The sequence below is a fragment of the Buteo buteo genome, chromosome 11 (assembly GCF_964188355.1).
Source record: "Buteo buteo chromosome 11, bButBut1.hap1.1, whole genome shotgun sequence".
Classification (NCBI taxonomy): Eukaryota; Metazoa; Chordata; class Aves; order Accipitriformes; family Accipitridae; genus Buteo; species Buteo buteo.
Window position 1 is genome coordinate 34,122,087 of NC_134181.1, and position 15,809 is coordinate 34,137,895.

General features: G+C 36.7%; 1 protein-coding gene across 4 annotated transcripts in view; it reads left to right on the plus strand.

Annotated features, from left to right (window-relative positions):
- ADGRD1 (adhesion G protein-coupled receptor D1) overlaps nt 1-15,809 on the plus strand; it is a 157,800-nt gene that overhangs the window by 26,897 nt on the left and 115,094 nt on the right. For all 4 annotated transcript variants that reach the window (XM_075041457.1, XM_075041458.1, XM_075041459.1 and 1 more), the window contains 2 exons: nt 1,002-1,077; nt 4,508-4,649. In XM_075041457.1, coding sequence (XP_074897558.1) covers nt 1,002-1,077; nt 4,508-4,649 — 218 coding nt within the window. The remainder of the gene's footprint in view (nt 1-1,001; nt 1,078-4,507; nt 4,650-15,809) is intronic.

Below are 15,809 nucleotides of genomic sequence, written 5' to 3' on the forward strand. Positions count from 1 at the left end.
CCCTATTCATAAAGTGCAAAGTTAGCTGCAGATAACCTGCAGTGAGCAATACTCTAATAATTACTGAACTGTCTACCTGATTTGTGATGACAGCTTTGTTTCTTTGCACTGGCAGGGGGCTCTGGCTGGAGACTTCACTGCAGGTATTCTGAGGCTTGAATAACTATAATTGCAAACCAACTTGTAATGCCAAAAATAGCATGCGAGAAGACTTTTTTCCTATCCTACTTATAAAGTCTCTCACCATGCAGGTTTTGTTTTTTTTTTTTCTTCAGAACATTATCATGCCTGGTATCCTGAAATGATCCAGCCCATTAAATGTTTAGCTCTTTTTCCAGCTAAAGCTCACTTCTGAGTAATTTCAGCCTTCAGGCCACACTTCTACACTGTCCAAATGAGCTAACCTAAAAATTTAGTATTCCACCTTAAACAGTTGACACTATAAATACTTGGAACCCAACAAAAGGGATTGTAAAAGACATCTGTGTGGCTGACACTTAGAAAAAATGCATGTCTCTTCACTCAGATGCTGGAGAACCCATAAATACTTGGAATGCAGGCAGCAAACAGACAACCAAAGTGGAAACCGGTTGCCTGTGAGTTTCATAAACTGCCAGTTAATGTAGGTGGTGGTCAAGTAGCCTTGAGATTACTGTAGCTACCATTGAGACACTGACTCTGGTATGTTATGTGACCCTTTCTAGTGCTATGTGGGAGGGATTTAGAATTGATAACTGATTGCTTTAACAACTTATTTTGGAAGTACAGTTGCACAGGGGAGGCATCCTTCTCTTTTACTTTTGATATCTGTCACCTGTGCCATACTGCAAGATGTTCATACTTTTCCACTTAAAAGAATAATCAGAAATCTGATAAAGCAAAGATATAAAAGTGTACAGAAGCCAAGGCTCTTAGTTAACATGGAGTTTCAGGTCTAGGAGAGAAGTGTCTCTTGCTTACAGCTGTTGTTCTGAGGACTAACCCCTGTTCCCTTTTTACAGCTTGGATTACCATTGTTGGCCTGCTTTACCATAACATGCATTATTTCTTTCATAATATCAACCCTATGGATACCAAGTAAGTATCTTGGACGTCTCATGGTGTAACAGCTTATTTAGTACCTTTGTGATATACCTTTATAACAGTCAAGTCATTATCAACTGTAAATAAATTACAAGCCATAACCCTGATTCTGCAATACTGGGGACATGTAGTCATTAACTGGAGAGAGATTAAAGCTTCCATTAGATGTTTTATTTAATGTTGCAGTAAAATAGATTCCCATAGCAACATGTTTGTCTTTCTTTGTCCTCTCCTTCTGTTCATCAGATCTGGTACTAGAATTTCATAATTTTAATCTGTCTCATGAAAGGAAATTACATCTTTTCTCCTGACAGATATAAAGATAAACCTTGCACTTAAATAAGTAAAAAACCATAATATCCCTCTTTACATAAAATGTGAATCCTAATCTTAGAAACCTGTAAGGTGATTTTGTAACAGGAGACCAGACAATGCATTAAAGACCTTTTATTTTATGTGCTGCATCAATGAAATCATTAGCAGATAAGATAAAGTAAATGCAGAGCTGTATACCTCTTGGCATTACAGTTCCCCACGGAATTTTGCAAGGCCATTCATGTAAATCATTACACTTTCCTTTTAAGCTAGTATGACTTTAGGTTTTTATTTGCTCTTCACTGGGGTATGTAGATTAGTTTACATTTTCTCTCAGTCTTTTCCAATCTGTGACTTTTTGCTGTGGTGTTTGTGACAGCAGAAGGAAAGATGCAGCATCTCAGCTGTCATGAATATCAAGGATTGCCTTCCTTTCTATACATACAGTTACATGGAAAGTCATGATCATGGGAACTCATTTTTGAACTTCAGGGTAAAGAATCCTGACTTATGACCAGATTGATCACACTGAGATAATCACATAGCTATTACTAAATAGCATTTTTAAATCGAGTAGCAAGCTGTACTGTTGTTTACCCTGCTCTCTCGAAAAAAGTGCACTTAGCAGGTGGCTGTAAAGGAACCGTGTCATTAGTGTGCAATATTTCTTACTGATATGAAGAAACAGAAGTAATAATTTATGACAGCATATGTTTTTCAAATAGGAGGATAAGTGCAATTTATTAAAATAATAAACTAAAAACTCAACTCCTCAAAGAGAGAAAGAGAATTAATGTGGTCTTAACTTAGGTCAAAGTTTAGCAAACACCATGTCAAATGTATTCTAATGCATTGTCGTAGAGTCTACAGCTCCTGGGGCTCTGATGTAGCAAAATAAAACAGTTACGTCATCTTTGTGTACATTCTCTGAATTTTGTGGAGTAGGACAACCTGGAGACCCATTCCTGTTCCACTGAGTTGTATGTGTTTTTTAGCACTCATTTTCAAGAAGGAAGGATCTGGCCCTGCTGCAGTGTTAGAGAGGAACACAAAGACACTGGAGAAGAAACATCTCCTATATTTCTACAATTAATCTAAGCTACCTGAACAGTTTGCTGTATGTCATGCACTAGAGAATCATGCCTATAAATTCTAGATGCAGATCTATCCAAAACAGCATGTAAAAACCTGGTAATACAGGGAGTGATAGCATGTTGATTTTCCCCTGTGGCATCAAACCCCAGGTATTCAAAAAATGTTTTAAAAATAAGTATGCACTTCTCTTCTGCTTGGTTTTCTTTTTTGTGCTGTACGATTTATAACTTTTTTGCTTACGTTTCAGTAGAATAACAATGTTTTCCCAGAGTAGTTTGTTTCAAAGACTTTCTTTTATGTTCCTTCTAGCACTGGGCTACTTGAACACCTGTAATTTGAGGCCTGTCCATTTTCTTAAGTGCAATTTTTTTTCTTTTGTGGTAGAAATCTAAACCCAAAACTCTTGGAGCTTTTGTGCTGTACAGGCAGATGACTTCTATTTTCAGACTACATAAATAGCAGTTTCTAAGGGGAGTCGGTTTTGATTCTTTACCAAAAGAAAAAAAAAATCAAAACTAAAAAAGGTTTTGAGCCCATTTCTGCTCCTGCTCATATAGAGTTTGTGTAAATCTGTAGTAATCCCACTGAAGGTGATTGGATGACAGACTCACTGCCATCTAACATGCAGGTCCACAGTGAAGAACGGCTTGCATGTGCAAGCATGAAACACAGAAACACTGTTTCTTGCTTGTGCTGAAGTTTTTTCATGCTTCAAAATTCATCTAGCTCTCTGAAGTTAAAATGGAAGATAATGGGTGTGGACAAAATGTCCATCCTGTTAGCCTGTGAAGGAGAAATCTCAAAATGTTGGATAGTGGTCTTAACACTACGAGTCCTTCTCTAAACTTAAACTTTCGTATCAGAGTAGCAAATTCTGCCCTCAGATGAATAAATTCACTTCACGTGCTGGTTACTGGGAGCAGAAGTAATCTCTGATACTGATGGGTTTTTTGTATTCAGAACCTGGGGACTGGTGCTTGGGGTCGTGCTAAATGAGTTCTTTTTTAATTGACCTTGCTGGGGAACTGAATGAAGTTATTATGTCTGACATGACTTTTTTTTTTATTTTTTCTGAAAGAAAAATAAGAAACCATTGCAAACAGGTGGCAGATTTAAATAAGGTGTTTTTTAACGTGCTTTGCAAACTGACTTTTTCCAGTGGTGTGCTATGTTTGGAAACCCACGCTGATGGTTATTTTGCCATGGCTCATATTTCTCATAGTAAATACCATTCATTCACATACTGAAGAGGTGGATGAGAGAGACCATCTTACTCCTCCACAGTTTGTTACTGATAGTGTAAAAAATTTTACCGTACAGCCAAATGGATCTTAGTTACTCCTAAATGTGCGAAAATGCCAAAGTCATAAGTTTTAGCTGAAAGCAGAAATAAGAGTTCGTATGTACTGCAAAATTACTTCAGCCTAGAAAAAAAGTTACCTGGACTAATCAGATGTTTAGTCAAGTTCAGCTGTTTGTATTGTGACCTGCCTTACTCTCTAGCAAACCTAACAGAACGTAATCAATTTTCCAAAGTAAAGCAATAAATTACTTCTAAATATATTCTTATGTGTATGTTTATATGCATTATATATAATGTATGTGTCTTACACACTAATATGTATGTTTAATTAGACAGCCTGGACACCCTGCAAGTTTTCTCCACACTTAGGTTGCTTTGCTTAGTTAGGTTATTTTTAGGTCCCTTACTTCACAGGATTCTCTCTAATTATCTAAAGCATTTTCAGCAAGGCTTGTAAACCTTTGCGAAAGAGGAGCAGAATGAGGAATGCTTATGGTATCAGATCTTCTAATGTCTAAAAATGTTCCCTATACTTTGTAGCTGTTGCTTCTAGTCCTGTAGGATCTTTTGGGGCCAGATCTTGCTCCCCTATAGAAATTCATTGACTCAAATGGAAAAAGGAGGTCCTGTGTTCCTGTTGGTGTGGGTATTGTGGATGAACTAAAAAAATTTTTTTTTTCTACTTCTTTAATATATTTGTTTCTTTCCAAGGATTGCTGAAGCTGCTGCCTACAAAGGTTATATGATCTCAGCAACCAGTTATCTTATCTCTATCAAAGTGGAACCTCTACCCAAGTTGTCCCACAATCTGTCAGGATCTCCTCTTATTACCATCCAGCTCACCCACAAATTGGTAAGTGATATGGAAACTACCAGTTTAAGCTATTGTTAAGGCTGTTCAAAACTTTGGCGTCTATGGTGACTTCTTTGTATTTCTCTTGTAATTTTTGAGGGCATTTTTAGTAGCAATTCAGATGGCATTTGTGACTACAATATTATGTTTTTTCCAACCATTATGCTTCTGTGACTTCTGTTTCCGTCACTGCAGAAGGCTGATTAGTGCACATGTTGAAGAAGGTAAAGTGACAAGTATAGCTTTAGGCGTTTCTATACGTATTGTTCTATCGATGTGTTTGTGCAATCTACAATAGGTTGGTATGAATTACCGCTTTCTCATTAGAGCTGTCAAAACCAGGAATTCACTTATGGTTTTTGCTTTTGGACTTAATCCACACTGAGAAAGCTGAGGTGTTTTGAATGTTCTCATGAATAAACCCAGAGAAGGAGCTCCTCCAAGGGCAGATACAAGTATGATGCACAGAGCATCTCCTGGGATAGGAGTGGAGCAGGTTTGAATCCCTGTTCTAATGTGAACTGCCCTTTCCAGAGAGCAGAGCATTCTGAATCTGAGAAACAAGAGACAAGAAATATGAGAATCTGAGAAAACTCTGAATAAAACTTGTCTCCAACTGATCAAGGAAATTTCAATTTCACCAAATTAGCATATTCCAGCAAGAAACTGGAAAAATAGCTGGGCTTGTTTGCTTTCGGAGAAACAGACATCTCTTTGTCTTGTCAGTGGAATGGAGAATACTTGAGTTCAAACTCTGAGGTGCTGGCATGAGGCATGCAGCATCTATGACCTACTTTACAGCATTGAATGGAAATGGAAAAGAAAGATTTCAATTCTTAAATGTTTCCTAGAAAACATCTCTTAGATGTTCTTCTGAATATGTTATCATATTTTTCTTTCAAGGGCTGTTTTCAAGCCAGTTTATATTCTTCCTGTTGGTATTCTGATAAAGATGGAGTTGGCTACAGAAAACAAATATATGAAAAAACCCTAAGGCATAGAAATGAAAAGTGTTGTTTTGCTGACAGTTTTTCAAACTAAGGACTCTCCTGAATGTCCCCATTGGCCTCTTAGAGGCGGGCACTTGCGAAGTGAAGGCTGTATTTTGTGTAGATCATTTATGAAAGGTACTTGGCTTTTTTTCTTTCAGTATGATGATTTACTAGCAGGTTCTTAAATAAACTGCCCTTTTTTTTTTTCTTTATGCCTGTCGACTTTCACTGCGAAGATCACTGGGATGTTGGTGTACAGATAGAAATATTACATTTATCATCTGTCTCTTTCTCTGTTTTAGTCAGCAGAATCCATGAGAATGTGGTATGAACATCTCTGTCTAAAGTATCCTGTGTATAACAGATACAGGTTGATTGGGAGTTTCAGGCTCTACCTAGAGCAGTGTGTGCTTTATATTGTGCGTTAGGGGAGTGGCTGTTTTCTCTCACAAAGCTCTTTCTGCTAATTGGCAATGCATTCACAGGCAGCTATCTATCATCTACTATAATATTTCTACAGCTACTTCCATTTTGCGGAGTGTTCAGGTCTTACTAATCATGCTAACACCTGTTCAGGTGTGACTTGGTTTTGGTTTGTGGTGGGGGTTTTTTGCGCGTCTGTGTTTGTGGGTTTTTTGGTTGGTTTGTTTTTTTTTTTTTTCTTTTTAAATTTCATTTTATTTTATTTTTTAAAATCCTCACGGGAAATGGGGATACTTATCCCATTGTGTTAACAGCATAGAAAAAGTAGCTCACTGTGGTCTGAAATCAGTCCCTAAATACACGTCAATACATTTGCATTTGAAGTTCTGAGAATTTTAATTATAAGGGGGGAAGTATTTCTAAATGTGTAGTGAGCATGAGCTTAAGCTCTGTTCAATAAACTGTACTGGGTTAATAACTGTGCTAGATTTTGCTCTTGGGCATACGACCCTGAAAGGAAATGGATAAAGCACAGCAGGTGCACTCCTCTGAAAGATAGGAAGCCCTTCATCTGCTTATTTACTCCCTCCAGTAATAATCTGCTGCTGGCTTTTACATCTTATTAACTGGTACTGTTACTTTGATGAGAAGTTTAAGAGGTGCAGTGAAGTTTTGCTCTACAAGTACAGTTAGAAAATTCACAACAATCTGTGGACTTGAATTAGAAACTTGTCCAATGCTGGACTAAATATCCATTTCTCCAGTGTTTTTCAAATCAAAACTAAATGCAACTGCATGAGATGTTTTCAATGCTTTTTCCAGAACCTAATTTCAGTGTTATCTGATGGTGAAGCACTTTGTATATCTCCTAGCTTGGTTTCTAAAATTCCTTTTAAAACTCCAAATCAGATGTAAAAAATCCAAATGCTAAAAACTTTCAAACACCAAAACATTCTGAAATCACCAAATGTTTTGAAACAGAAAATCTGTTTTGACATCATAAAATATTTTATTTAATTTGTTGTTAGCCCTATTTCATTTACATTGTTTTCCCAGTGGAAGAGTGTAATATAACATTAGAATAGGTGTTTAAAAGGAGAACTATGCACAAAAGTTTGTAAAGAGAATTGATAAAGCTATAGTATGAGATCTGGGCAATGGAAATATATTTAGTTTTCTGTTCTGCTTTTCCTGGTTTTTTTTGCTGCTGGTGTCAATTTGCTAAAAAAAGCTATTAATCAGGGAGCAACAGAACCAACCCAAATGCCTCTGGGTATCTTGCATATGGATTCCAAATTCTGTGAGTAATCTTTAGAAACAAAGATATAGCTTAGATAGAAATACAGTGAATATTGGTCTGTGGGGAAGACGCATAGTAAGGAGTTAAATAGAATGTGTGCAGCTCTGCTGAAGTGGTGTATATATATTGAATTTGATAGGAAGACTGCTTGCCTCTGACACCTATGGCTTTGGGAATATAATTTCTCTCCTGGCTTTTAATTAGTGGGTGTTTTTAATATTAAGGAATGGATGAATAGAGTATACCTTCCAGTTGTGCATAAGTATGGCAACAGTGGGCCAAATCTGTTCTCTTTTACACTGCTGTGTCTCCAGTGAATTCCATGGAATAATTTTAAACAATATAAATTTAGATAATTTACTTGTGAATATACATAAGTAAATTACTTAAGTAAATTTACAGAAGTAAATTCAAGTGAATTTACTTGAGCAGATGGGGAAATGACTGCATGTCTCTGAAAGCTTTCATATGGTAGCAGTACAGGTCCTTTCTATCATACTACATATTATTTCACTCTCTGAAGTGGTTTCATTTGATTGAGTATAATCGCTCATGAAATAGAAGTAGAATTTAAAATGTAAAAGAAATTCTGGCTGCAAGATCACTGTTAAAATATGTACTTTAAAATAAAGAGTAACAGTCAAGCTATTTATGTAAGTTTATGATTGAATATAATGATTAAACCAAGAGCATAAAATCTGCCTTAGAAACCTGTTTCATCCATTAAAATACTGCTTGCTTGCTTGTAATAATGGGAGAAACATTTGAAGTGGATAACAATCTCATTCTTATAGTTGCCTGTTTGTTCCACATAATGTTCTTAGTTTAACAGAGGCAAGTGTAATAAGAAAAAGTAAAAAATAAGTCAAAACAAATAGTTTTTCTCTATTAAAATTTGAGTCTGACTTTTTTTCAGTTGATCAGATTTAGTTATAGCTACTCCAGTGGATTCTATTGGATGGATTTCACAAGTATAAAAATGCAAGGAGTGAAAAGAGAATACGGTTTCCTGTACTGATTGTAATGATGCTTGGCCCAGCTTAATAAAATTGTAATTCTTCTAGTGTCTATAGGAAAAATGGCAATCATTGAGAAACAGAAAACAAAACAGAGTAAAATAAAACATGTTTATTTCAGGAAAAAGTTACAAAGTGAAGGTCTGTGAACTGGATATGACTTCTCGAATCAAAACTTCACAGAGCATTTATCATTCCACAGCTAAACTCACTGTTGGTTAAATCTTCTCTTAGGCAAGGATTCTCTGGGTTTCTCTGAAATTGTCTGCTCTTTTTACGTAAGATTTTAGGAGCTTTTGAGATGATTAAAATTCTCTTTCTTTTTGAAACATGAGGCAGTACAAACTGATGCTAATATCTAATCAATTAGGTAAAAATGCAGGGAATATTTATAAATGACACATTAATGCCTCCTTTTCTAGAGAGCACTGTGGGGCAGTGGGACTAAGAAGAGGACATCAGTAATGACAGCCTTTAGGCCTTGATGCTCAGGCTCACAGCTGGATTCTCAGGGGAGCAATATTGCTGGTTGACATTCTTTCTACCAGCAGAGCAGGCAGAAAATTTTCTGGTCAAGCTTCCATTAGTAGAAAATGGTTTTCTGACTTAAAATAGAAATTCTCATGAATCAGGATGAGTAAGCCCAATTTTTTCACAGGGTAAAAATATTACTTGTTCAATTCTTCTTACAATATAAAGACTCCCTGTGGATAGGATAGACATGTATGTTTTACTTCTTGTAGTATTATTTTTGTTTTAATTGTCATTATTCTAACAACAGTTTATTTTGTTGCACAATCCCTGAAACTGTTTTTTCTGTTACTCTTTCTTTTTCTTTTATCTGATGAAAATATTAACTGTTTTAAAAAGATTGTTTTGCAAGAAGACTTTGTGAAGGATTTAAAATTACTTCTTTGCATAAGAACATACAGTGATGAAGTGTTTTATTTCTGCCGTTCTGAGGAATGTTTATCCGCTCTTTCTATCCACAGTGTCCACTTTTATAACACAATGACATAGCTAGGGGCGGAAAGCAATTCTCATTTTCCTTCTCTGTAGATATAAGAGCTTTTCCTGTGATATTTGGAGATCATTGAGGGCTTTTTTGCTTGAGACTTTCTACATATTGAAGAATTACATTCACGGATCTTTTTAATGACCGTCCCCTTTAAAACACTGTCTCCAGCAAACAAGATAACAGAAATCAGCTACCACCTTCAGTGTGGGGGTGCTGATTTGAAGACTGATGGTAATTTGCAGCTGAAAAAGGCCTAATCTCAACCTGTCCAGATGTTTCGTAATGAAGCAACAGTACATTTTGTAAAATGATTATCCTCCCCAAATTTCTGTTTCTAGCAAGATGTTTTTCATAGCAGGAGCAACTAGAGAAGAACTAACTTTTCACTTTTATGATCCAAGAAATTACAGCACAGGGTAGAAATTTAGAAGAGATGAATATCAAGGCTCGAATGCATATACAACATGCTCTGGCAAGTGTCAGAAGAGGCAACAGAGGGAGAAATGGTGTAAAATTGCACCAATATTTTGTAAAATCCATATGGCTATTTAGCACAGACCTTGATCTTTGACCACACTGAAGTCACTTTTTGACACTCTCTTGGGGACAAAGTAGCTATAGAAGGCAGCTGGCCATCTTTCAGCACGTAGAAATACCAGCTTGGTGTAAATCCAGGCATATTTGGTGCAGAGAGGGCAAAGGACTGACTAAGGTGATGAGACAAAAAGGGAGCATTCATACCCTGGATGAGGCACACTGTGCTCACTGATCTTCCCCTACCCCCTGCTGTTGACTGGCACCATTGAGAAAATTGCCTTATGGCTAGAAGAAAACTTTTTGTATGCTAGTTTCAACCTCTTTGAGGCTTCTGTAGTTTTCTCCAGGGCTTTATTGTCCCTTTCCTTTTTGCAGAAGGGGAACATGTGCAGCTGCAGTTTTGGAGAATAATAAACTCCTGACTGTTACACTGTCTGTGTGAGGCCCTTACATGAAGATTATATGCAAATTGGAAATTCTTCATGTAGCTGGTTTTCCCCCAAACATGTTTAATGCAAATGCCATTTTAAAGATTTGTTTGATTCTGGGGGAAAAAGTGCTTTACTAAGATACTACCAAGTTAGGACTAATTTAGCATTGTTCCATCTCATTCCTTTGCTCCATGTGGTTCATTTTAAGAAATGTAGTGCTTAGGGAGTTGTCTGCCTGACCATGAAGTGTTAATCTTTCCTACCATAGTATTGCACTGAATCATTCAAACAGCTGCTTCTCTCCTCATTTTCTGACCAACTCCTCTCTCAATCATTTCTCTGCTTCTGCTCTTTTATTTTCTGCAATGAATGCTTCTCATCAGAACCCCTCAGTAACCTGCTTCCTCTATGCTCCTCACTAGAGCACTTCGTCAATGAACCTTTATCAGCTTTTGCTGTTAATCCCATCTCATATTCTGTTACACTGCTTTCTTAAATCTCCAGAACCAGGAGTCATATGAGAGCACCAGCATTTGTTATTGTAAGTGCAGCCTGTGTGGCTGGGAAGTTCTCTCTTGGGGTACTCCTTTGGAGATGGTAAAGTGCAGGGAAAAGATAGACCTCCTGCTCTCTTAACTGTGCTCCCATTATAAAAAAGTGCTGGTAGTCCTCTTGCAGTTCAGGGATGTAGAGACAAGGTTAAGGAACACTTTCATCAACCTTTAATGAAGCAATGGGACTTTTGCCTCTCAAAGATACCTGGACATCATCCTCTGTTGTCTTTTGCCTGGCCAGCAATGTGCCATATCCAAAGGTTTGTTTAACATCGTTACTGATAGGAAAATAAAGTGAGAGAAGAACCAGTTCCTGTTTGTACGCAAATATTAGTGCTACCATGAGAGAGACAAATCATTGTGAAGTCAATTTATTTTTATGGCAAGTTGAGTGTTGACTAATTTATATATTGATCGAGGAAAAACAATGACTTTTGCCCACATCTGCAGAACAAAGGTATAATTTTTCACTGGATGGACTTTGCCAGAAAAACTTGAAAAAAATACAGTTTAAACTGTGACTCTTACAGAGTGTACCACAATTAAGCAAAGAAAAAATAATAATAAGCTTGTAATTTAAAAATCAATGCGAAGTTTGGCACTTTGTTATGCAAGTTAAATCGTTGCTATAAAGAATACAGAAAATCCATTGAGTTCAAAAGAGAAATGAACATAGTTGCAGCTAATTTTCTTGCTCCTGGGCAACCTTAAAATACCAGTAGTCATTATGATGATATACAGCATCTCTTAACAATACAGCAATAGTTCTGTATTGTTAATGTTATTAACAGAAACATCCCAGGACTTATTTTCTCCCAGGAATCCATTCTAAAAGCCTAGAAAGGTGCAGTAACAAAAAATATAGATTTTCATTAAGCACATTGGAGATTGCCTGTTGTAAGAATCAGGATTGCATTGTAATAAGCTGTAATTCATAGAAGGTTTCATTTCCATGTCAGAACAGACTTAAGCCTTTGGAGGCACAATACTTCCCCTGTTATCGCTCATTTGTCATGAAACAAGTCCTCGATATTTCTTTGTAAACGAGTCCTTTGCCTTTGAGGTGGATATTGCAACAGGAGCAAGGGCATCATGAAGTGATTGAATGTTTTTGGAAGTGTGCAAGTAAAGTTTGCTTTCAATTTTAAGTTTAGTTGCTGACTTTTATTCTTTGGGTATGTGGGTAATTTTATATGCCAGCTTCTGCTTAGTATCTATAAAATTACCTCTTGCCTAAAGAAAAGAACTACTGGTGACTGGTGTTATCAATCTACAGCAAAAAGCATCTGCTTTTTCTCTTTCAAATTTCTGCTTGCAACTGACAGTGCATCAGCAGTTGGAGGTCAATCAATACCAAGCAATAACCTTTGAAAAATCTTGCTGACTTATAAACCCAGAACTGAATTCCACAGTTATCCTATTTTACAGAACGGTGGTGTCTTGTGCTACATCACTCTCTGCCTTTGATTGAACATTTGTCACAGGAGGGGAAGAGAAAATTGTGGGGTTTATATTTGACATGATCGAATCTAGTCCAGTGATGTAGAGTTCTGTCCCAGCTGCAAACACAATTTTTAAATTCAATTTAGTTCCTCTTGTTTAAGTTCCTCATCACTGACTACATCCTCAAAGCATCCCTGCATGTGGTGATAGCTTATTGCAGGAGTTCCAGCTAGTTGTGCTACCTTTAATGAACTGTCAGGGTTTCTGCTCTAAAACATTGTATTTCTTTGCACAATGTTAATACAGATATATACATGTTTAAATGTTAGAAAAAAAAAAAAGTTATTGCAAAGGTGAAGTAGCCAACATTCAGGTGTTAATAACTTTGATTAAAATTATAAACAGAAAAGTAACAGTAACATACGACCAGTCCCTAATCCCCACTGTGAGCATGGATCCTGTAAAATCTCTCTCAATTAGGTCAAACTGTTTTGAAGTGGCAGAAGTAAACTGTAGCATTTAAAATAGCAAAAAGCTGGATTTACATTCAGAATGCCCAAACTATCTTTTTTTAAAAAAAAGAAAGGTTAGAAATAGTTTTGCTGATTGAGAATTTCAAATTCACTAGTGTCACACGTGGAGAGAGTATGTTTTCAAAACTGTTTTGTAAAGAGATATATTAAATATAAAGGGTAACATTCTGATTTAATTACAATCCGTAGTAGAACTGCAGACTCCCATGGGGTCAAGCTTTCAGTCCTCACTCTAATGGTGTTCTAATGTTGCTTTCAGACTGGTACGACTCCGTTCTTCATTATTCATAACGACTTGAAGAGAAACAGAATTAAGTCCAAAGACTAAAAGTAAAGATTTGTTTCAGATAGTTTGTCTGTTGATTGTACTGGCAGCCAGTGTTTTTTAGTGAGTAGAAATCTAATGCTAATGCATTGCTATCTCTCCATTAGTTTCATCTTGAATAATCTATGTAGAAGTAAAAAGAGAAAGGACTTTCTGGATCCTCTGGACCCATTGACTTAACTCTGGGCAGGTTCAACTCAGTTTGTCTTCCAGACCAATGTGATTAGGTTCCAGATAAGTTACTGTGGTGGAGGGAAGTTTAAGATGTTCTTGTGTGTTTTCCTTGATTTATTAGTTTGATCCTTCACATTTTTAGCCATGTCACATTGTACGTTGTCTGGGAAGTCTTACACACACTGGCAAAATTTTAAGACCTAGATTTTCCTAAGCTACTTATCTTATTATTTTTTACTGTGTTCTCTCATATGGCAAGAAGTAAATCAGAGTGGACCATGTACTTAAGTGCTGAGAATTGCTCTTAAGGCACTTTTCTGTCTCTAACATCTTAGGTGTATCTATGAGAGGCGGAATTGCCATGATACCACTTGGTGCACAGGATGAATCCTAGCACTTAAATGGGCCTATACTTGAGGAATACAGTGAAGGTCCTCTGTACAAATAATTTCTGAAAATGCAAAGTTCTGTTAGCACGTATACTAAGTAAATAACAAGTAGAAAGTTCACTACAAAATTTCTCACTAGTTATTTCAGCTGAGGTGCCATCTGCAACTCTGTATTTATTTAATCTATTTTTTTATTGCTTTCAGTAGCATGGGATCTGAATAACCTGTTGTACATTCTCCTTGAGATACTTTGGTGTAACCGTTGCCAGTTTTTTTGCACCAGTGCTGACTCCAAAATGTTAGCACCAAGTATTGAGGGAGTTAAGCTACTTTTATTAATTGTGTGTAGTTTGAACTCTGCTTATGTTCTTTTTGCCTTTTAGATTGTGGGTTTATGTTTCTTGCTTGCCAATCCGAGACATTATCACATGCTTGTATTCAAGTTCCTAGACTTCTGGCATGTCTGCCCATGTCTCTGTGAAACCTCTTAAGCTTACAGGAATGATTTATATAGCATGAATGACTGATATTTAAATGCATATAAACAAATGATGCTTCGCTCAGAAAATGGTAAATATACTACATCTATTTTTGTCTTCCTGATTTATGTTTTGCTTCCTTGGAAACATATGCAAAAATGTACTGAAAATGATAAGGTAATGAAAGGCTAACTGTTGTGAAGATGGAACATGTTTTGAAAAGAATAGGATCTTCTGCGCTTACTCTGGTTTTGAACATTGTTATAGAGAGGCCATAGGTTATTTTATTTAATCCCTTGAATCACTTTTTTCTTTTTTTTTCTTTTTTTCTTGGTGTGTCTGTGTGTCTAAAAGAATGCAAGATCTAGAAGGATATGGATGGTAACAGGAAAATTATTCACTTGGATGTACTTCTAAATCATAGAATATTTAAAGTTTTTGAACATGAAGCTCCTCTATGTTGGCCTGCAGTTAAGAGGGATGTGACTAGGAATTTTTGAAAGTTGCATATTAGCACGTTACACACATTAGAAATTAATGATGAATGCAAGGGAGTCCAGCATGGTTTCGTGGAACTGAAAAAGCTTAGTTTGTGATAATGAGGGTTGAAAAGTTGTCTTCAATTTTGCTGTTCTGTTGATAAAGAAGTAGTGGGCAGTTTCCAAATGGAATGAATGTATAGTTAGGAAGAAGAGGATTTGAAAACTCTACAAGTCCACTTAATGCAAAGTGATCCCCCCCCCCCCTTTTAAATGTTCACAATTTCTGGAGAAAAATGCTGCAAATATTGCCTTGGACCACTGAATGGGAAAACTAGAATATGATCCACAATCAGAGTGGAGTCCTCACAGCCAAAATAGAAAAGTGGGGAAGGTTGAGGGAGAGATACCAGTTATACAGTCTAGTAGAGGCAAAGATTATTGCTCTGCTGCTGGTGATGAGCAGCACTAGTACAGAAATAACTGCACTGATTTTGGAATGATTTCTACGTTTTTATTAGGCTCCTGAGCTGTTGCATTTAACCAGCAATGGAAAAGCAAGGCACCTGCTCAGCAGTGGTGTGCTCTGCCTTTGCCTTTCCACAGTGGCATTTCTTCTAAAGCAAAACCCAAGTCACCTGATCCTGCCTTGTGGCTGTGACCGTACTTATTACAAGGCAGCATTATGGCTAAGTATAGGCTGTGTTACAGTAACATCACCAGTCTAAAACAATGCTTGTATTTAGTTCACACAACAGAAATGAAAACTTTGGCTTAGAAAATAGTGTTAATTTTAGCTCAGAAATGGCAGAGGAGTCATACTTCAGAGAAATTTGCGGATGGTAAATTTCTGGGTTTGCTTGCTTCCCTTCCCACTGAATGTTGCACTAGGCATTTTAACTCAACTCCCTCTGCTTTGCAACAGAGCTGGTAAGTAATGATATTAACAGCTAGTAATAGAAGCTTGGAGTTGTTTTTTTTAGCAGAAAATGTGCAGCTGCTAAAGAGGGATTTTCCTCTTTTTTTTTTTTTTTTTTTTTTTTTTTGGTTAGAAAAACTGGCTAGAA